This window comes from Brachyistius frenatus, unplaced genomic scaffold, assembly GCF_029030835.1.
Source record: "Brachyistius frenatus isolate BFR_SWC_R1_liver_20210118 unplaced genomic scaffold, ASM2903083v1 Contig_3, whole genome shotgun sequence".
NCBI lineage: Eukaryota > Metazoa > Chordata > Actinopteri > Embiotocidae > Brachyistius > Brachyistius frenatus.
In genome coordinates, this window is record NW_027210602.1 from 6594149 (window position 1) to 6612621 (window position 18473).

The following is an 18473-nucleotide window of genomic DNA, read 5'->3' on the forward strand; positions in this document are numbered from 1 at the left end:
TACTTTCTTAGTTCAACAGCTCAACTATCCCCTGGTCGTCTAGACATGTCTTTGCAGTGCAGTAGATGGATGTTAAATATTAAAATGGATGGATGGAGACCCTGAAAGTCTGTCTCTATCATGTTCTCTTTGAAATTTCCTGATCACAGAGTACCAAAGCTCCCACAACAGCAGGAGGATACTGCTTTCATTAATGCTGTAGCATCAATATTATTCTGTTTGAATAATAATGAGGAGTAAGACAGAGAGAAACACAGCTGAAGAGACAGATGAGACATTAAGAGTGAGAGGAGTCAGTGTCTTTGACGTCCAGGTAGATCAGAGAACAGAACTGGTTGCAACCGGTGTATACATCAGTGTCCTCTTCTTAATTCAAAACTTCCACCACATCCTATAAAGAGAACTGTAAATATATTTGGTGATTCTTTTTGCTGGCATCTGGCTTTTATCTACAATAAATAAAGTGTTCCAATGTGATTTAATATTGTCTCACAAGTGTTGGCAGAACTTAGATTTGCAGTGTGATGTAATTCAAACTAATGCGAGATGCTAAACAAATTTAGCTTGCAAGCAAATTAGAAGTCAAGTCGAGAAGTCAAACTAAAAAAAAATGTGCAAAGATTAAAGAAGGATAGTAAAACTCTTCGGTTCCGGGTGGAAATAAGTTTGTGTATCAAGCAGAAAACACATCTTTTATTTTGTTTTTACGTCTGTTGTTGTTTCTCTTTCACCTTTTCTACTCTCTTATCCTTTTATGTCCCATTTCTCTTTAGACACAACCAGCGTTCACTGGAGGTGCAGAAAGACACAGTCCACAAGAATCGCTGTCACGTACGGTTTCCAGAGGTCTTCTCCAGCTTCCCTTACAAAGTCAACGTGACATCAGTCAACGCCCTGGGGAAAGCTTCGACCACTGTCTCCTTTGAAGAGTCCAGTATAGGTAAGATAGATTCTATTTTACTCTCCTACGCTTTTGCTCTGCTAACGTCTAAAATAAAATTTGACACAATATGAACTACAGTACAATTTGTTATCCTTACTCCCGCTGCATGTAAATGGTGAAAGCAGAGTTTTTTTTCTCTAAATTAAATGGTTTAATTCAGGACTCTCGCTCAAAGGATTCAAGGGGAACACGCTGATATTTGGAATGGCATACAAATACTTCCTTCCAACTAATTCAGGCTGCAGAACATTAGCGCTTTTCATAAAATTTGACCAACAAGGTTTTTCTGAACTTAGTTCAGGGGCAAATCTATCCTTTTCCCACACAGTATGACAAGTATTTGGCAACGGAAGAAATGGAGTAAGTGTCAAAGCATCTCTTTGAGGATGCCAACCCTCGAGCGATGTTAATGCATTTGTTTGACCACAGATGACTGATTTCATTCACTTCTGGTCCCCTTTGGAGATTTGTTGCACACACAGCAATGCTTGGTGCCAGGAAAACAAAGGAAATTGAAAATGCAATGGCCAAATAAATGTCACCAAGCTGATAGGAGAGCGTACAGCTTTTTCTTAAAAAAAAAAAAAAATGCACGGTCCATTAGTGAGAAACTCACTGACAGTGCATGCTTGTCATTACCAAAGGCACTCGATAATAAACATCCACCCTCTCAACCTCATCAACAGTATTTAATTGAGGCTTGGACAGGATATGACAAATCAGTGGTCTGGTCTCCCACTTTCTCTCAGCCAAAACACCAGCTGCCACATAAGCACATTTTAGTCATATTTAATGGCAAAATTAAACATAAAACTTAGTTCCTTCACTGTCTGATATTTTTTTTTAAATACAATCTTCATGGTCATGTGGTAAGTATTTATTTTTTTTTTTTCAAAACTGCTGCTTGGATTGAAAAGTTTCTGTTCATTCTGGCTGCGGAAGGCCACATAATAACAGGAAAACTCAAGCAAGGTGGACCGGAAATCAGTGAAGAGGAGAAATTAATTTTAAAAGAGGAATGAGGAGCACTTTGATAGATAAGGGAAGTGTTGCCAGCAGTCCTCAGCTCTGTTGTATTGCTCAGAGTGCGATATGGGTGTGTGTGACGCATAAACACACACAGACACCAATGGGGCTGTGAGCGATTGTGTGGAGTGTGTCGGTTGAGAGGGCTAGGTATTGAAAAAGAGAGACAGATTGTGTGTGTGTGTGTGTGTGTGTGTGTGTGTGTGTGTGTGTGTGTGTGTGTGTGTGTGTGTGTGTGTGTGTGTGTGTGTGTGTGTGTGTGTGTGTGTGTGTGTGTGTGTGTGTGTGTGTGTGTGTGTGTGTGTGTGTGTGTGTGTGTACCTAAGTAACCAAATGTGACATGCTCTGCCAAGCCCCGGACACAGGACTCATGAAAATGCTAATAGTAGCCGGATTAGCGCCTTCGCTGCGGAAATATCCCTCAACTATTGGTGATAGCAAAATACCCCACTGCTCCTTTCTTTCCCTCTGCTTTCCCTTTCTTTACTGCATGCCCTTCTCGTAACTTTGTTCTTCTTTTTCCTGTTTCTTCCCATTTTTTTCTTCCTGTCTTCTCTGTTTGCCTCTCTTGCTCTCTTTTGCTGTCATCGGCCAAATCATCTCAGATAAAACATATTATTTGTGATGAATGTTTTCCATTAACACTTTTTGCAGCCTTAAATGTGTATAATCTCCTATAGTTTTTGCTAGTTGCTTCTCACTGCTTTCAGTAAATTAACTTCACATACTCTGGTTGGTCTGAACTGTGGGGTTAATTTTTTTTTTAGGGCCAGAGAGGAGAAGATTAGTTGACTAAAAAAAAGCATGTATTTCATAGTGAAAGGATTTTAACATTGTGATTTTTCTCAATACCCCCATTTTAACTGTGATTTTTCTCATCCCCCCCATTTTCAGTCTTTATCCAGTCGGGACAGGTATGGTTACAATTTTAATTATATTTTATAATTTTCAGTCCAGATCTTGATCAACACTCTTATCGTTTATTTCTTGTTACTAAAGAATGTATTTTCTTTAAAAAAAAAAAAAAAAAAAGAATAAATTAAAAATGTATTAATATTTTAAATATGATAAATTATTGTTTCAACAGTAATGTTTAGTACAGCCAAGTCACTGTAAATTGAGTAACATCTCACTGGAAAGAGATCTCAAATTTAAACTCCATTGACTCCCATTTAAAAAGCCTCAACTTCTCTCAAGAAATACAAAGTCATTTTTTCCACAAGTCAATTAGGTGTCATTAAGTAAATGTACTCCTTTTGACCAGATTTTTGTCAGTCCATCTAAAAATAGTTCTCCAATTAATTAGATATTAGGCCACAAAGAATGATATGTCTTGGGGCGTGTCTGTTTGCTTGACAGGCATGTGGTGCAGTCAGGTTTTTGCTATAGGTGGGTGGGCATAGTGTCCTCGGGTTCCCAATCAGATTGAATCAAATCCACGCTCGCTTCTTCCCAGCTCGTCCAATATGGTCACTACTGGCTCCAAAATATAAAGATGGTGACGGCTGAAATATCGAACTTGAGGCTTCAAAACTGGAGTTCAAAAACGAATGGGTGCCGTCACCATTGACTGCTGCTTGAGCTAACCCTCTTCACTTTAATCAACAGGTGGTAAACTAGGTAGGGAGCTTGGCTTGGGTTTTGACGAGTTGCAGCATCTTCTCACCTCCAGTGGCCAAGTTCTTCACATTAGGACTCAAGTCCAGTACTTAGCAAATGTGTCCAAGAGCACCTTTGAAAAAGCCTTTTTTTTATTATAACAAACTACTAGCTGAAATGACGAAACTTCTAACCAACTATGTTTTCAAATACACACACACACACACACACACACACACACACACACACACACACACACACACACACACACACACACACACACACACACACACACACACACACACACACACACACACCCTTTCTGCCATCACCTCGTCTGCTCTTTGTTCCCGCATTGTTAAAAGTCTTTCTTGTGCCATTCTAAGTTGTAAGTCACATTCATTTTCAGGGACAACGAGGCAGATCGTAAATAAATAAAACAATTTCATGCTTCCTGGTGCACTTCTAAATTCTGAGTGGGAGTAAGACGATTCTCAACTGTCCTTGTTCATTCAACTAAAGCTCGGATGAAATTAAATGAGAAGAGATTGTGTGTGTGTGTGTGTGTGTGTGTGTGTGTGTGTGTGTGTGTGTGTGTGTGTGTGTGTGTGTGTGTGTGTGTGTGTGTGTGTGTGTGTGTGTCCGTGTTACAAAGAGCACCACCGAGGAAGCTCCACACTCATCAAATGATAACTTAAAGCTTTCCGAAGCCGAGATGATCAAACGATAACTGATGCTGTCTAAGTGTAAAGGTTTCTCTTAAAGTAGTTTTACTTGTTTGTTTGTTTGTTTTTGTAAAGTCTGACAGTAGTCCACCTGAGCACCAGCTGTCACTCAGCAGTGAACAAGCTGTAATTTAATTCCAACAGGTCAGTCGCAGTAGCTTTTCAACTTAGCGCCTGAAATATTTTGTCACTCGTGTCTTTTTTCCCACTGCTGATCGAAGCACTCTACTTCAAACCATTTTCCCCATTTATTCAAGTGCACTGTTTAAAGCTGTCATCCAGCACATAAATGAATAGATGTCCAGAGTTTGTTCTTTTCCAAAAATGTATTTGTTTAAAAGGAATCATGGACTAATGTGAGAAGAGAAGAAAGAGGGGCTACAGAGTTGTACATGTCTTTTTGTTGTTGTTATGATGTCCCACCTGGATGCGTTAAGTGAGAGGAATAAATGATTCACAATAATGGCTTCAGGAAAAACTTCGATCAGATGTTTTAAGAAGAACATACAGTTACATACGCTCAGATGTTTGTCACGTTGTAGCTCTTGATCGCTCTGTAGCAACTTTTATTGTGACATTAGCTGCCCTGCCTCTCACTTTTTCCTTCCATTTTCAGCAGACAGTGCATATAAAGGTCTTTTATGTTGCAGTCTACCTTTTCGCTCCAACAAAGGGAATGACATGTCTGCAGTGACTGTTGCAATATGAGACTGGAACAAAGATAGAGGGACAGTAATGTCGACGCATATTTGAATGAACAAGGGACGCATGAGAGACGTTTTCAGGCCAAGCGTGGACGGACACGACAAAAGGAATGCCAATGGATTAGACCCTTAACATCACGCACTTTATTTGTTTCCTTTCCTTTTAACCAGCCTTTAAAATGTGCCTCCACATTAAGAGTTATTATTTTTAGCATAGTATAACTCTGCTTATATATGTAGAATGCTGTTTTTGATGTACCGATATTGCCTTTTTTTCACAACCTTACGTTTTTCTATGGTTTCAGATTATTTTATTGAAATCTACATTTGCTCCCACATTCTTTTTTTAACACAGATTTCACACTCTTCATTTAACCCTTTCCTCCTTTCAGCTATTGTGTTAAGAGTGGCTCTTGGTCAGGCCCGTGCTGTTTCCATCCTAGAGGTCATTAAGAGAAGGATGTGTTCGTTACTCATGCTACACAAAGCTAATACTGTATGTTTCAAGTCAGATGAATACTTTAAAGTCCTTTGGGAGACTCCGCCCATACAGATCTCCCTCTGTTTTGTTCTATGCTCGCACATGTTTTCTTCTCTTATGTTCTGTTGGACAAAGACGAGAGTTGCTTGACTTTGGTCTCCACTGACTTGTCATTGGTTTCCCTCTGACTGCGTGCGCTTTTTCTTTTCTTTTCTTTTCTTTTCTTTATTTCTCTCCTTCTCAATTTCATCTTTTTTACACATTTATTTGAAGAAGGTCACAAAGAAATGAACGTCTCTTTCTCAAATGGGGAGAACTGTTTCTGCTTTTATGTGTCTTCTATTTTCTCCATCTTTCATATTTTGAATCATTGATTCTAGGTCTTAATGGCCTGTCTAACTACCTGCGCCTACGTATCTGTGTGTTGTGTGTTTACACGCCTTTCTAAATGTGCGTTGTTGTGTTTTTTTTACACAAAGTGCTTTCATCTTCTGCTTCTATCTGTGTGTTTGTTATCAGATATTCAGATTATAATTGTGGCTATCCATTTCCTATTGTACTGCCATGTGTGTATCTGCTTGAGAAAGGGTTTCATGTAGCCAAAGTGGCAGGCCTGTGTGTTCCCTGGTGGGAGTGATCTAACAAAGACCGGGTCATTCAATATCGTCTGAAAAGCTTTGAATTTAATTCTCTCCATCTCTCTGTGTTCGTGTCTTTCTCAGTGGACAGGTATTCAGAGACACGTCATTTAGACATGTCTTTTCATCAGCCACTGACGGCTTTTCATCCTCCGCCTCGCCCACAGTTACATCAAACATTTCCAGCCTCTATCTTTCTTCTCACAGCCTTTTTTTCTTACTAAGTTAACACAGGGTTCTCACTGGTCATGGAGTTTCTGGATTATTATGAAATTATAAAAAATTACAAATGAAAAGTCAGGGGATCTGATCATCTTTTGGGCCAAGTCATGGAATATCATGCAATTGTGTTTGTCTCATGTGTTAATTTTAGTTGTCATTTATCAAAATTAAATATTTTCCATGAAGTATTTTTTTCTAAGAGCTTTAGCTACAAAACAATGACTTCAAAGAAAATCAGATGTAAAACTTGTAAAACTACTATTGATATATTAAAATGTGGGAGAGGGAGCCCTGCCCCATCACTGCTCTGCTGCAGCCCGACAAATTGCTGGGAATAGAAAATGTGGCTGAATTTTGTCATATCAGCACAAAGGCAGACTGTTTTCCTGTTTATTATAAGTCATGGGAATTCAACTTTTTTGTCAGTGACCATCAAGGAATTGGACATTTGACTTGAAATGGGAATCCTGTTAACAAATGTAAGCCTCATCTCTGACTAATATTAGAGTACATTATGACTTTAAGAAAATAGTCAGAGTACTACAACTAATACTAATATTCATCGTACTAGTAGTAGTCATAGTTGTTAGGAGACAGATCCCTTCTGTGATTTCCTCAAACTTACAGGGTGCACTGATCTTGAGAAGAAGTTTCAAAATTGGTGCGTTAGAGGTCGGAATATCCCGACATTAGTCAAGCTTCAGAAACTCTAAATCGTGCATCTCAATAACATCTTTGATTAGACAGTCCTCACATTTGCTTTGCTGTCAAATCAAAGCAGCTCTGCGCAAATGTTCACTGGGAACAAAGTTTGGTGAAACTTCAAATTTCTTGTAGAGATGCACTGACCTTTGTGGGCGCAGCCAATCGCTGTTGACCTGCTAGAATTGGAAGGTGGATGAACAAATAGTTCCATGTTTCTCAATTTCCAGTGCTGTACAATAATTCAAAAAGAAAAGCCGAAGCATTAGGATGTATCCATCACTAGCTCCAATATTAGCACTGTACCTAGATTTAGCTTTACTAAACAGGACTTCCACAGTGGCAAAAACTGTGTGGACCAACGGTAAATGCTCCAGAGCACAACCTTTGTTTTTCTACTGTGTTGTGAATAGAATATCATCAGGATTATTTTATCTTTGGAACGACATTATATAACTGTTCTCTGAGGCTCAGTCTTAGTCCCCATAATGAATTCTCCTTATTGAGTGACCATAAAGTGCCCCTTTAACTGAATGTTTTTATCCTCCCCACAGTAAAACCTGACCCCCCGGAGCGCGTGACAGCGACTCCGATCCGTTTCAACGCTCGGAGGCTGGAGGTTTCCTGGCACAGCCCCGCCACCTGGCCTGACATAGACAACTTCCCTCTGAAGTACTTCCTGCGTTACCGGCCGCTCATCCGAGAGCAGTGGCAGCATGTGAGTAGTGGCATGTTTGTGCCTGTGTGTGTGACGCAAGAAGAAACAAATCGTTTGACAGTAATTTTTCAGGAGAGTAGAGATTGGTAAACAATGTGAAGCTCTATCATGTCTATTTAATCACAACTCATTTGAGAAAAGTTTCAATCAACGCATCCAACAAAATAATATGCATTAGTTTATTTTAAGAACAGAAACATAGCTTGTCCTGTCTGTGACATAAGCCAAAAAATAAAGGAGTTATGAATTGTTTAACTGCTTGTTCACACACAGTACATCTTTTACCAAAAGCCAACACTGGAAACCACCTGTTAGAGTAAGTTGCATTGTTCAGGATTTAAAAAAATCTCGCAATGTTGTTCAAAATAAAAAGACTCAGCTTCCTACAAGTTGCAGCTCAAGTTTCACCTCATTACACACATTTTTGGCGAAAGGAAACGGCAGGTTTTGTAGAAATTGGATAGATTGTCCAAACAGTATCGTCTTATTTCATGAACCTCATTTTTCTGCATGTGAGCAGTAACGTTGCCCAAATTAAATTAGGTATGGATATTCTTTTAAGAAAAATAACCTTTGTCTGACGAGATGCCTCTGAGGACGGTTAGTAGATACGAGTGAAATGATCCAACATGTAGCTGTTTCAGTTTGATCCCTGGTCGAACAGACCAAATTGCTCTGCTGCTTTAGTATATGTTACTGTATCTGAGTATTTCTTGTGGGTTCAGTTCCCTGAGGGCTCTATATAGTAAAAGCATATGTGTCCACTATAGGATTCCTGGGATGAAAGCTCCGTCTACCAAAGTCTAACTTTGCACGATTATTATCCTGCAAGTCAATGATTTGCTAAGGTGTTGTTCCAAGAGCTTGGATTACAGAGCCTCACACGCACACGCACACACCCACACACACTCTAATACACATTTCCTTTTCCAGTTTTTCTCTCACTCTCTTCATCCCTGGATATGTCCTTCAACACCTTTTAGTCTCTCTGTCTGTGTCAGTGTTTCCACATTTACCATCTTCTCTCCTTTCCCCTTACTATCGGTTTGGTTTGAACCATCATGGAAAAATTGTCCACGATGTCCATGAGAAAAAGTATTTTCCTGCAATGTTAAAGTTTCTGTCACTTCTGAATTTACCCTAAACCTTTTGTTGTGCAGCCTTTTCTTTTCTTCCACATGGTTGTTTCAGAAAGGAGACCTTTTCACACACTTCTGTGTGATTATTTGGCCCCTCTTGTTTTCCCCTAGTTTGAGGAAATCTGAACTAAAGATATGACCGCACCTAAGATGATTAAACTCTCAAGATCTTGATTTAAATTCTACCCATAATAAGGCTGCTTTAAGCCCCTTCACAGTGATGAATTGGAGGTTCAAGTGGTTATAAATACAAAGGATTAATTATATCAATTAAAAGCATTGATTTAATGCTTCAAGTGTTTCATCAAGTACCAGAATTAGCTGGTTTCTGCTTCTCAAGTGTGAATATTTGTTCAGTTTAGTATTATTGACATTCAGTTTTAACAATTTACAGAATAAATACTTAATTTATGAATTAAAAAAAAGAATAGAATAATAACAAGCAGTAGAATGAAACTCACCTCTTAATTTGCACTACTTGTACACACATGCAAACACATGGAAGGTGTCACTCATCTTATATATACATACGTGCATGCGTGTTACAACTTCAGTAATCACACATGTAAAAGCCTAGTTATTTAATACACACATATTCACATTCTGTCTCTGTTTATCTCCCCCTATATCTTGTTTTTTTTCTTTACACAGGCACACACGCATGCACGCACACACACACCAGTCAAAATGAAGAAAGTTGTAATAATGCCTCAGATCTTTGTGGTCCTACCTGATGATTCATCCTGACACACACTCAGAGTTTTCCTTCTCCCCCTCACCACTAATCAATCAATATGTGAGCTGACGCATAACCCGAAAGGTGGGAAACCTTAAGTCAATATTTGGATTGGGTAGGGACACATAATTTGGAAATTATATAAATAGAGCCGATGACAGCTAAAAACATCAAGGTTTTCCGTTCCTGAGGTGTTCTTTGATGAATGCAATTGTGGTTGCGTTTTTTCTTTTTCGCAGCAGTGAGTGTAGTTTTCTGAGGGGGGGAATTCTGCACATATCACCTCTGGACTTGTGACCATTGTATACAGTGCATCCTGGAAGTATTCACAGCGCTTCACTTTTTCCACATTTTGTTATGTTACAGCCTTATTCCAAAATGGATTAAATTCATTATTTTTCCTCAAAACACAATACCCCATAATGACAAAGTAAAAAAAGTTTGTTTAAGATTTTTGCAAATCTATTAAAAATAAAAGAACAAAAATATAACACGTACATAAGTATTCACAGCCTTTGCTCAATACTTTGTTGAAGCACCTTTGGCAGCAATTACAGCCTCAAGTATTTTTGAGTATGATGCTACAAGCTTGGCAAACCTATGTTTGGGCAGTTTCTTCCATTCTTCTTTGCAGGACCTCTCAAGCTCCATCAGGTTGGATGGGGAGCGTCAGTGCACAGACATTTTCAGATCTCTACAGAGATGTTCAATTGGGTTCAAGTCTGGGCTCTGCCTGGGCCTCTCAAGGACATTCACAGAGTTGTCCCGAAGCCACTCCTTTGTTATCTTGGCTGTGTGCTTCGGGTCGTTGTCCTGTTGGAAGATGAACCTTCGCCCCAGTCTGAGGTCCAGAGGACTCTGGAGCAGGTTTTCATCAAGGATGTCTCTGTACATTGCTGCATTCATCTTTCCCTCCATCCTGACTAGTCTCCCAGTTCCTGCTGCTGAAAAACATCCCCACAGCATGATGCTGCCACCACCATGCTTCACTGTAGAGATGGTATTGGTCAGGTGATGAGCGGTGCCTGGTTTCCTCCAAACATGACGCTTGGCATTCAGGCCAAAGAGTTCAATCTTTGTTTCATCAGACCAGAGAATTTAGTTTCTTATGGTCTGAGAGTCCTTCAGGTGCCTTTTGGTAAACTCCAGGTGGGCTGTCATGTGCCTTTTACTGAGAAGTGGCTTCCGTCTGGTTACTCTACCATACAGGCCTGCTTGGTGGAGTGCTGCAGAGATGGTTGTCCTTCTGGAAGGTTCTCCTCTCTTCACAGAACAACGTTGGAGCTCTGTCAGAGTGACCATCGGGTTCTTGGTCACCTCCCTGACTAAGGCCCTTCTCCCCCGATCGCTCAGTTTGGCCAGGTGGTCAACTCTTGGAAGAGTTCTGGTGGTTCCAAACTTCTTCCATTTACGGATGATGGAGGCCACTGTGCTCATTGGGACCTTCAATGCTGCAAAAAAAAATGTCTGTATCCTTCATACAGATCTGTGCCTCGATACAATCCTGTCTCAGAGGTCTACAGACAATTCTTTGGACTTCATGGCTTGGTTTGTGCTCTGACATGCACTGTCAACTGTGGGACCTTATATAGACGGTGTGTGTCTTTCCAAATCATGTCCAATCAACTGAATTTACCACAGATGGACTCCAATCAAGTTGTAGAAACATCTCAAGGATGATCAGTGGAAACAGGATGCACCTGAGCTCAATTTTGATTGTCATGGCAAAGGCTGTGAATACTTATGTACATGTGATTATTTTGTTTTGTTATTATTTTTAATAGATTTGCACAAATTAAAAAAAAAAAAAAAAAAAACATTTTTCACATTATCATTATGGGGTATTGTGTAACACATCATTTTTAGGAAAAAAAATAATTTAATCCATTTTGAAATAAGGCTGTAACATAACAAAATGTGAAAAAGTGAAGCGCTGTGAATACTTTCCGTATGCACTGTAGTTGTGCTTCTGCACCATTTAGTAAATGCTGTTTTATAGTGTTAGCATGGAAAGTGCACGATCTAGATAATATACAGATCAATGTTCTTTGTGCATTGAATTTGTGTGTACATAATGCACCCAATTTTCCCACCAATTGTCAGAATTAAGCCACATAATTCAATAATGTTCCTGTAACTTAATTTGATACAATTCCTGCTGATTGCTACTTATAAGTAGCAATCAGCAGATAAATTGACAAACACGAACTGACAAACATGTACCATGAGCTTTACAGTGGAGTGAGTTCGGCCTTTTAATTGGCCTATTTATTTGATTAACCTGATTAACATGAACTGTTCTAAGCAACCAATTCTGAAGCTTCTCTGTTAGTAAAAAAAAATGTTGTCTCGTTTATGGCCATTACTCTCTTTCATTTATTTCTCGCAGATTAGATTATTTATATATATATATATGTGTGTGTGTGTGTGTGTGTGTGTGTGTGTGTGTGTGTGTGTGTGTGTGTGTGTGTGTGTGTGTGTGTGTGTAGTATATATACAATAATTTGTAACATAATAATGAACTATTTTTAAATATCCTTTTACAGTTTTGGTAAAGGAAGCTTGTGATTGGCTGCTGCCATTGGTGTGGACCCAGTTAATGACTGTCTATCTATAGTAGCAAAGTGGTGTAGAAACATTTGGATTCAAAACTATCAAGCTGTGTCATAAATCTTTAAATGGAATTTAATTAGGCTGCAAAAAAAAACAAAAAAACCCTGTTTATTAGCCCTAAATATACTTCATTAATTATTCCCTCAGAGGTTGAATACTAATTGGAGCATTCGGTATTGCTCTGGAATTTACTTTTAATCTGGCTGGACAGCAGCGCTGGAAGAGAATGGCTTTTCTCAGGTAACATTTTGAAATGTGTTTTGAGTTTGAAATGAAAGCGCTGCTGTGATCAGATTGATCTTTAGAGGAAACCATCCATCGCTCTCAGGAATGAAGGGGATGACTGGCACAGATACTTAGAGTGATGGAGATTCAGACGGAATAAGGAAAATGGGGGAAAGTTTTGAAGTCGGGATGAATGGAGTGCATCACAGAAGGAGAAAAGGCGGTAATGGGTAGCAGACTCTGGTAGATACAGTAAAAAGAGACAAGCAGTATATTTAAATGAGATGCTGTAGACATGCATAGTTACATACAGTAAATACATTAGAACTTGAGTCATAGAGAAACATGACTGAAATCCCCACATTTGAAGAGATGTCATGTTAAATAGAGCATGTAAGTCTGAGACCGTAAAACTTGATCATGAAAACTGACAGAAGAATCGAAGACTCGTGAGTGAAATACAGAGAGGAAAAGATAAATTGGCATATGGAGAGGATTAAATGTATGGAGCAATGTCAGCTTGGATAGACAGACAAATGGATGAAAGTAAGAGATATTTAAAAAAAAAAAAAAAAAAAAAGGGAGTGCTCAAGGCTGCTTTGAAAGTTTTATAAGCTATTGGTTACTAGGTGTTTGAAGTTTAAGGAAGATAGATGAATGGTTCAGCGGAAGAAAAGAGAAAGGAATGAAAGAAAATCTGCAATATTTTAGGCTAAAAAAAAAAGTGGATGAAGTAGAGAGGAAGAGACTTCAGACTTAAACCAAATCCAGAATAAAGCAACATAGATTTTTAAGTATCTGATTTAGGCATAGATAGAAAAACAGCAAGACAGACAGAATGATCCTCATATCAAATCACTGAATGATTTTTAAACTCATGTACAAAGGTTTTATGTGCATGTATGGGAATCCAGACTTGAAAGTCAGCCTACTACCTGGCAGGTCGTTCTTGTACATAATATGAAACATCATTCTGCTGAAGCCACTGGGCATGGGTATTGTGTATTTGCAAAGAAAAGTAAATGACCACAATGTCTTTTAACAACTAATAAGTTGCTAACTGTTTATCAAATTATTTATTTCTGTTCTGTGTTGGGGCCTTGGTTGATTTTCCCACTAATCATAAGAAAGGCTGTTCGATTCCCAAGTCCTCCTGTCCACATGCCAAAGTGTCCTCGGGCAGGGCACTGAACCCCAACTTACTGTGGATGGCAGGAGAGCAACTTGCATGACGGCTCTGGTGTGCCATTGGTGTGTGAATGTGTGGGTGAATGGGAGACAAACTGTAAAGCGCTTTGAGATCATTAAGGTGATAAAATGCACTATTTTATCATTTAGAATGTTCCTGGTCAGTAAAGCCAAACCTTTAAAGAGCAGCACATATTGGTAGTTTATGACACTGATGACTGGACGTCATTACATCAGCACATCATTATTAGTCTACTTTGTTATTTCCTACGTACATTAGTGCTCCAGAAACGCAGGAATTTCACCATAACTGCTCCACCGTGACCACATGTTCTGTCTGTAGTCTACATGCTTCAAGTATACAAACCAAGCAGTGCGACACTATACGCCACAGCAGTTTGTCTTATGCACTAAAGTGAGTAAGCAGAGAGAGTAACTTGACCCATGGGTATCCGCATTATCCTCTTCATATACATGTTTTTTAATTTTTTTTTATTAAAGGCTCAAGAGTCAAAAACATAAAAGGGGTTATAGCCAAAGTTTCCCTAAATGCAGTTGATTTGTTTTCAGAGAATTCTTCTCTGCACTTCACATTACGTCATTATGCTAATCTGTAATTAAGGATAAATCATCAGAGACGCCAAAGCAAGCGCACATAAAAATACATCTGTGCATCCATATATGGTCACTGAATTGTTTTGCTTCCCCTGGCCTCGTGCTGCATTGTTTCCTCACGGTCCCCTCACACAGACGTGAACTCAAACTCTCACAGCAATTAAAGCAATGGTCCAGTAACTGTGATAAGAACAATCTCAGATTGCTCAATATTCTCTTCGTGGTATGAAACTGCATCTGCTTCGCTGTAATTGCCCTTTGGGGGATGATGTTGAACTCCAGTCAACTGAAAACACACACGTCTCCATGCAGACACACTCGTGCACAGAAACACACACACACACACACACACACACACACACACACACACACACACACACACACACACACACACACACACACACACACACACACAAGATGCAAGTGCACTCTTAAATGCTGGTATGCATATAAATAAACACACATAAACATTCTTGTTCTTATAATTACTGAGATTAATATGCATGCAAATGCTATCCAAGCTCTCCTACACGCACATGCATGATTGCACATGTGAAAACAAAGAACCCACACACTCAGATTATCAATACTATCAATAACAGACATTCAACTACTGACTCCTAAAAGCCTTGCAAGGGAAAGAGTTTTCATAATCGTGGTGATTTTTTCAAATACCAATGACTTCGAATTTGTCAAGCATTTTGTACGTTGTCATTTCATTTATATTACAGTAATTAATCTTAATACTCATATCTGGAAATTAATGAAACTATTTGGCTTCTGTTGTAAATAATCTTGCAATGCATGCACACACGAGCACACACACACTGTACATCTGCATACAACTGCTCACCTATGACCTATACCACCCACAAATACAGTAGATAAATACATAACACAGCAGAAAAGTACACTCAGTACAAAATGTAATGATGTCAGATAAACAAACACTCTGAGAATAAGGCAGGCGAAGCAGAGAAAAGAGACAGACCTTAAATTCTCCCTCCTTTAATCTGTCTGCTTGATCAACGCAGCTTAGCCTTTTATTCATTTATTTATTCCACATTTTTGTCTCCTTTGTCCTTCTGTGTGACATGCTGCGTCCTCCCTCTCCCATCCGTCTCCCTCCTCGTCCCCCTCCACCTCACTTTCTTTGTCACCTTTTTTACCCCAATCATTTTTTTTTTCAAACCCTTCCTCCTCTCTCCTGTTCTTCTTACATATTGTTCACACTTTGCTATCAGTCTTCCTTTTCCACCGGCACAATTCCTCTTTCCATCTACTCATCTATGTAATAATGGTCTGTGTATGTTTGCCAAAAGTCACTCTCATCCTGCGAGCACTTAGATGGATCAATAGCAAACCAGTAGCTATGTTTTTGTGTGTGTGTGTGTGTGTGTGTGTGTGTGTGTGTGTGTGTGTGTGTGTGTGTGTGTGTGTGTGTGTGTGTGTGTGTGTGTGTGTGTGTGTGTGTGTGTGTGTGTGTGTGTGTGTGTGTGTACTTGTATTGCTTATATTGTGAGGACACAAATCTGATATGTTTGTGGGAACTCAAGAAGCAAGTCCCCCCATTATATGAAGACTGCGTTCCGAATCGTATGCATACAATTGGGACATACAACTTCATTATAAAAATTTGCCTTGAACTTTGACCCTCTGTTATGAGGTGTGCCTCCAACGAACCCAAATGCAGACACAACAGCGGAATCTTAGGTGAACCAAGTCCTTTATTTCTTCTAGGTATAGATAACCAACAGGAGGCACACAAAATGTCTGAGTCCAAATGCGCGGGTCTGCGCTACTCCACTCCAAGAGGAAGTTGGCTTCGAATGCGGCTGGCAGGCTGACGGACAGGCAGGCAGGCAGCACGCAGCGGGGGTGTGGGTTAGCTGAGGGAATCCCGAGGTCCTCCTCAGCACGTGACAGGCTAACATAGCCGGGTGGGCGGAGCTCCGCTGGGGAATCCCAAGGCTTCTCCACAGCGAGCGGCAGGCTGACGTGGCTGCTGATTCGCCGGATCGGCTGTGTGACGTCCGCGACTCTACACAGGATGGCCAAACCTTCGACAGCTGATCTCCGAGGAATGAACTGGAAGGTTTCTTCGTACAGGTGATACCCGTGGCTCGACACTGGACGGAAAGGCAGGGTCGACTGTGTGACGCTCGAAGCTCGACACAGGATTGCCAAGATTGCAGCAGATGATCTCCGAGGAACAATCTGTAATCTTCTTCGTTCTGACGAACAGCAGGCAGGCAGGAAAGAAAACAGGAGTCAGAACCGGAAACTCTCAATGATGAGACGGACAGACTGACTGAATGGGATGTCGGGTAGGTAAACGGATGGACTGACGATGAACAGACCGGGGTATTTATATCCAGCTGGAGATGATTAGTGGAATGAGCTCCAGCTGGATCTACGGAGGTGGGCGTGGCAGATGACGGAAGTCGGAGGAGAGACCAAAACAAACAGAAGCACATGGCAGACAATAACAAACAGACAGGGGAATGACAGGACACCGGAGGAGAGGTGATCGTGGGTAAAACAGAGGAAACCACACTAGGATCAGACAGGAATCCTAACACACTCTTTGTCATATCCGTCATGATCCGTAGCGTGACATTTGAAGTAAAAGTAAAAAGGATACAATCTCTTCTTCTTTTCTTTCTTCCTTTTGTGGGCAGAGCATTAGTGCCACCAACTATCTGGGTGGTTCAGTTGATGTAATGTATCTTCCGCCGCATGGAGGATTGTGGATCAGAACAACCCTGGTACCATGCTGGCCTGCACACTGCGAAACATTACCAGATGTAGTAGGACAGGGGGGGGGGGGGGGGGGGGGGGGGGGGGGGGGGGGGGGGGGGGGGGGGGGGGGGGGGGGGGGGGGGGGGGGGGGGGGGGGGGGGGGGGGGGGGGGGGGGGGGGGGGGGGGGGGGGGGGGGGGGGGGGGGGGGGGGGGGGGGGGGGGGGGGGGGGGGGGGGGGGGGGGGGGGGGGGGGGGGGGGGGGGGGGGGGGGGGGGGGGGGGGGGGGGGGGGGGGGGGTGGTACTTTTGGCACACTACCTTTTATATACTATATATTGGGACATACTAAATCTTCTTCTAGCATACTAAATAGTATGGTAGTATGGATATTGGAACGCAGGCTTGGTTTAAGGTTAGGGTAGGTCTGCAGGAAAAGTGTAATTTTCTTTGCATTTTGTAAATTTTTCGTGTGTGTGTGTGTGTGTGGAAGGTAAACACAGCGCTGTGTTTTCATGAATAAAATTATCATGGCAAATGAAAAGCAGAGATTGACACTGAATAAGAGGTTATTCAACCCAATCTGACATGAACGTCATGAAAGCTAAACAGAGCCTCTAATTCTCTCCACCTTTTCCTCACTTTCCTGTTCTCTCTCCCTCAAACTGTCTTCATCTCCTTATGAAGTCCTACCTCCCTGTTTCCTGCGACCTTCCTAACCCGCTTTCACATCTCGCTACCTCGTTTTCTCTCCTTCAGTAAATCCACGCTTTCGCTATCACCCACTCATCCGTTCATCCATACATCCTGCCACCCATGCATTAAGCCACCTGTCTAACCATCCATCCCTCAAGCCATCCATTTGTATCTATGGGTCCACATGATAAATGTTTAGACCTTGTTTGGGAAAAAACATCCCATCTAAAGGACACTGCCACAGACAGACAATTTATCAAACCCCCATCTTTCCAACACACAAACATGCGCACACACAGCAGATTCAGTGCCGCAACATATGAAAGTCATCATCATTTAGCTCTGCTGTCAAAACACATTACAGTGGGATTGAATCCTTTACATTCACTCAAAACCATTTTGCGCAGATACATGGAGTAGATCTGTTATAGCCATTGTGCAGTCTATTGGCTTTTTTTTCTTTTTAACAGTATTTTATAATAAAAAAAAAAAAGTATATTGTGTAGTTTCAACAAAGGATGTTTAAAATAATCTATAACTGATAGAAAAAAAAATAAGAAGAGGTCCTGGAGAAGAGGATAAAGGAAGAGGAAGTATGAAAATAAAGACAGCAACAGAAAGGACGTTTCTCTTTCTGCTTAACAATCTTGTCAAAAGAGTCAAAGGTAGAGCTGTCTTATTTTATGTCTGTTTTCCAGCCTACAGTTGTAATATTTCAGCATTTTCTATTTGTGATGCTTCGGATGTCTCTGTCTGTGTAAGGC

General features: G+C 40.7%; 1 protein-coding gene across 3 annotated transcripts in view; it reads left to right on the forward strand.

The window, feature by feature from the left end:
* The window catches only part of cntfr (ciliary neurotrophic factor receptor), a 231180-nt gene that overhangs the window by 192781 nt on the left and 19926 nt on the right, over positions 1–18473 (forward strand). For all 3 annotated transcript variants that reach the window (XM_069704998.1, XM_069704989.1, XM_069705007.1), the window contains 2 exons: positions 774–940; positions 7595–7758. In XM_069704998.1, the coding sequence (XP_069561099.1) occupies positions 774–940; positions 7595–7758 (331 nt within the window). The remainder of the gene's footprint in view (positions 1–773; positions 941–7594; positions 7759–18473) is intronic.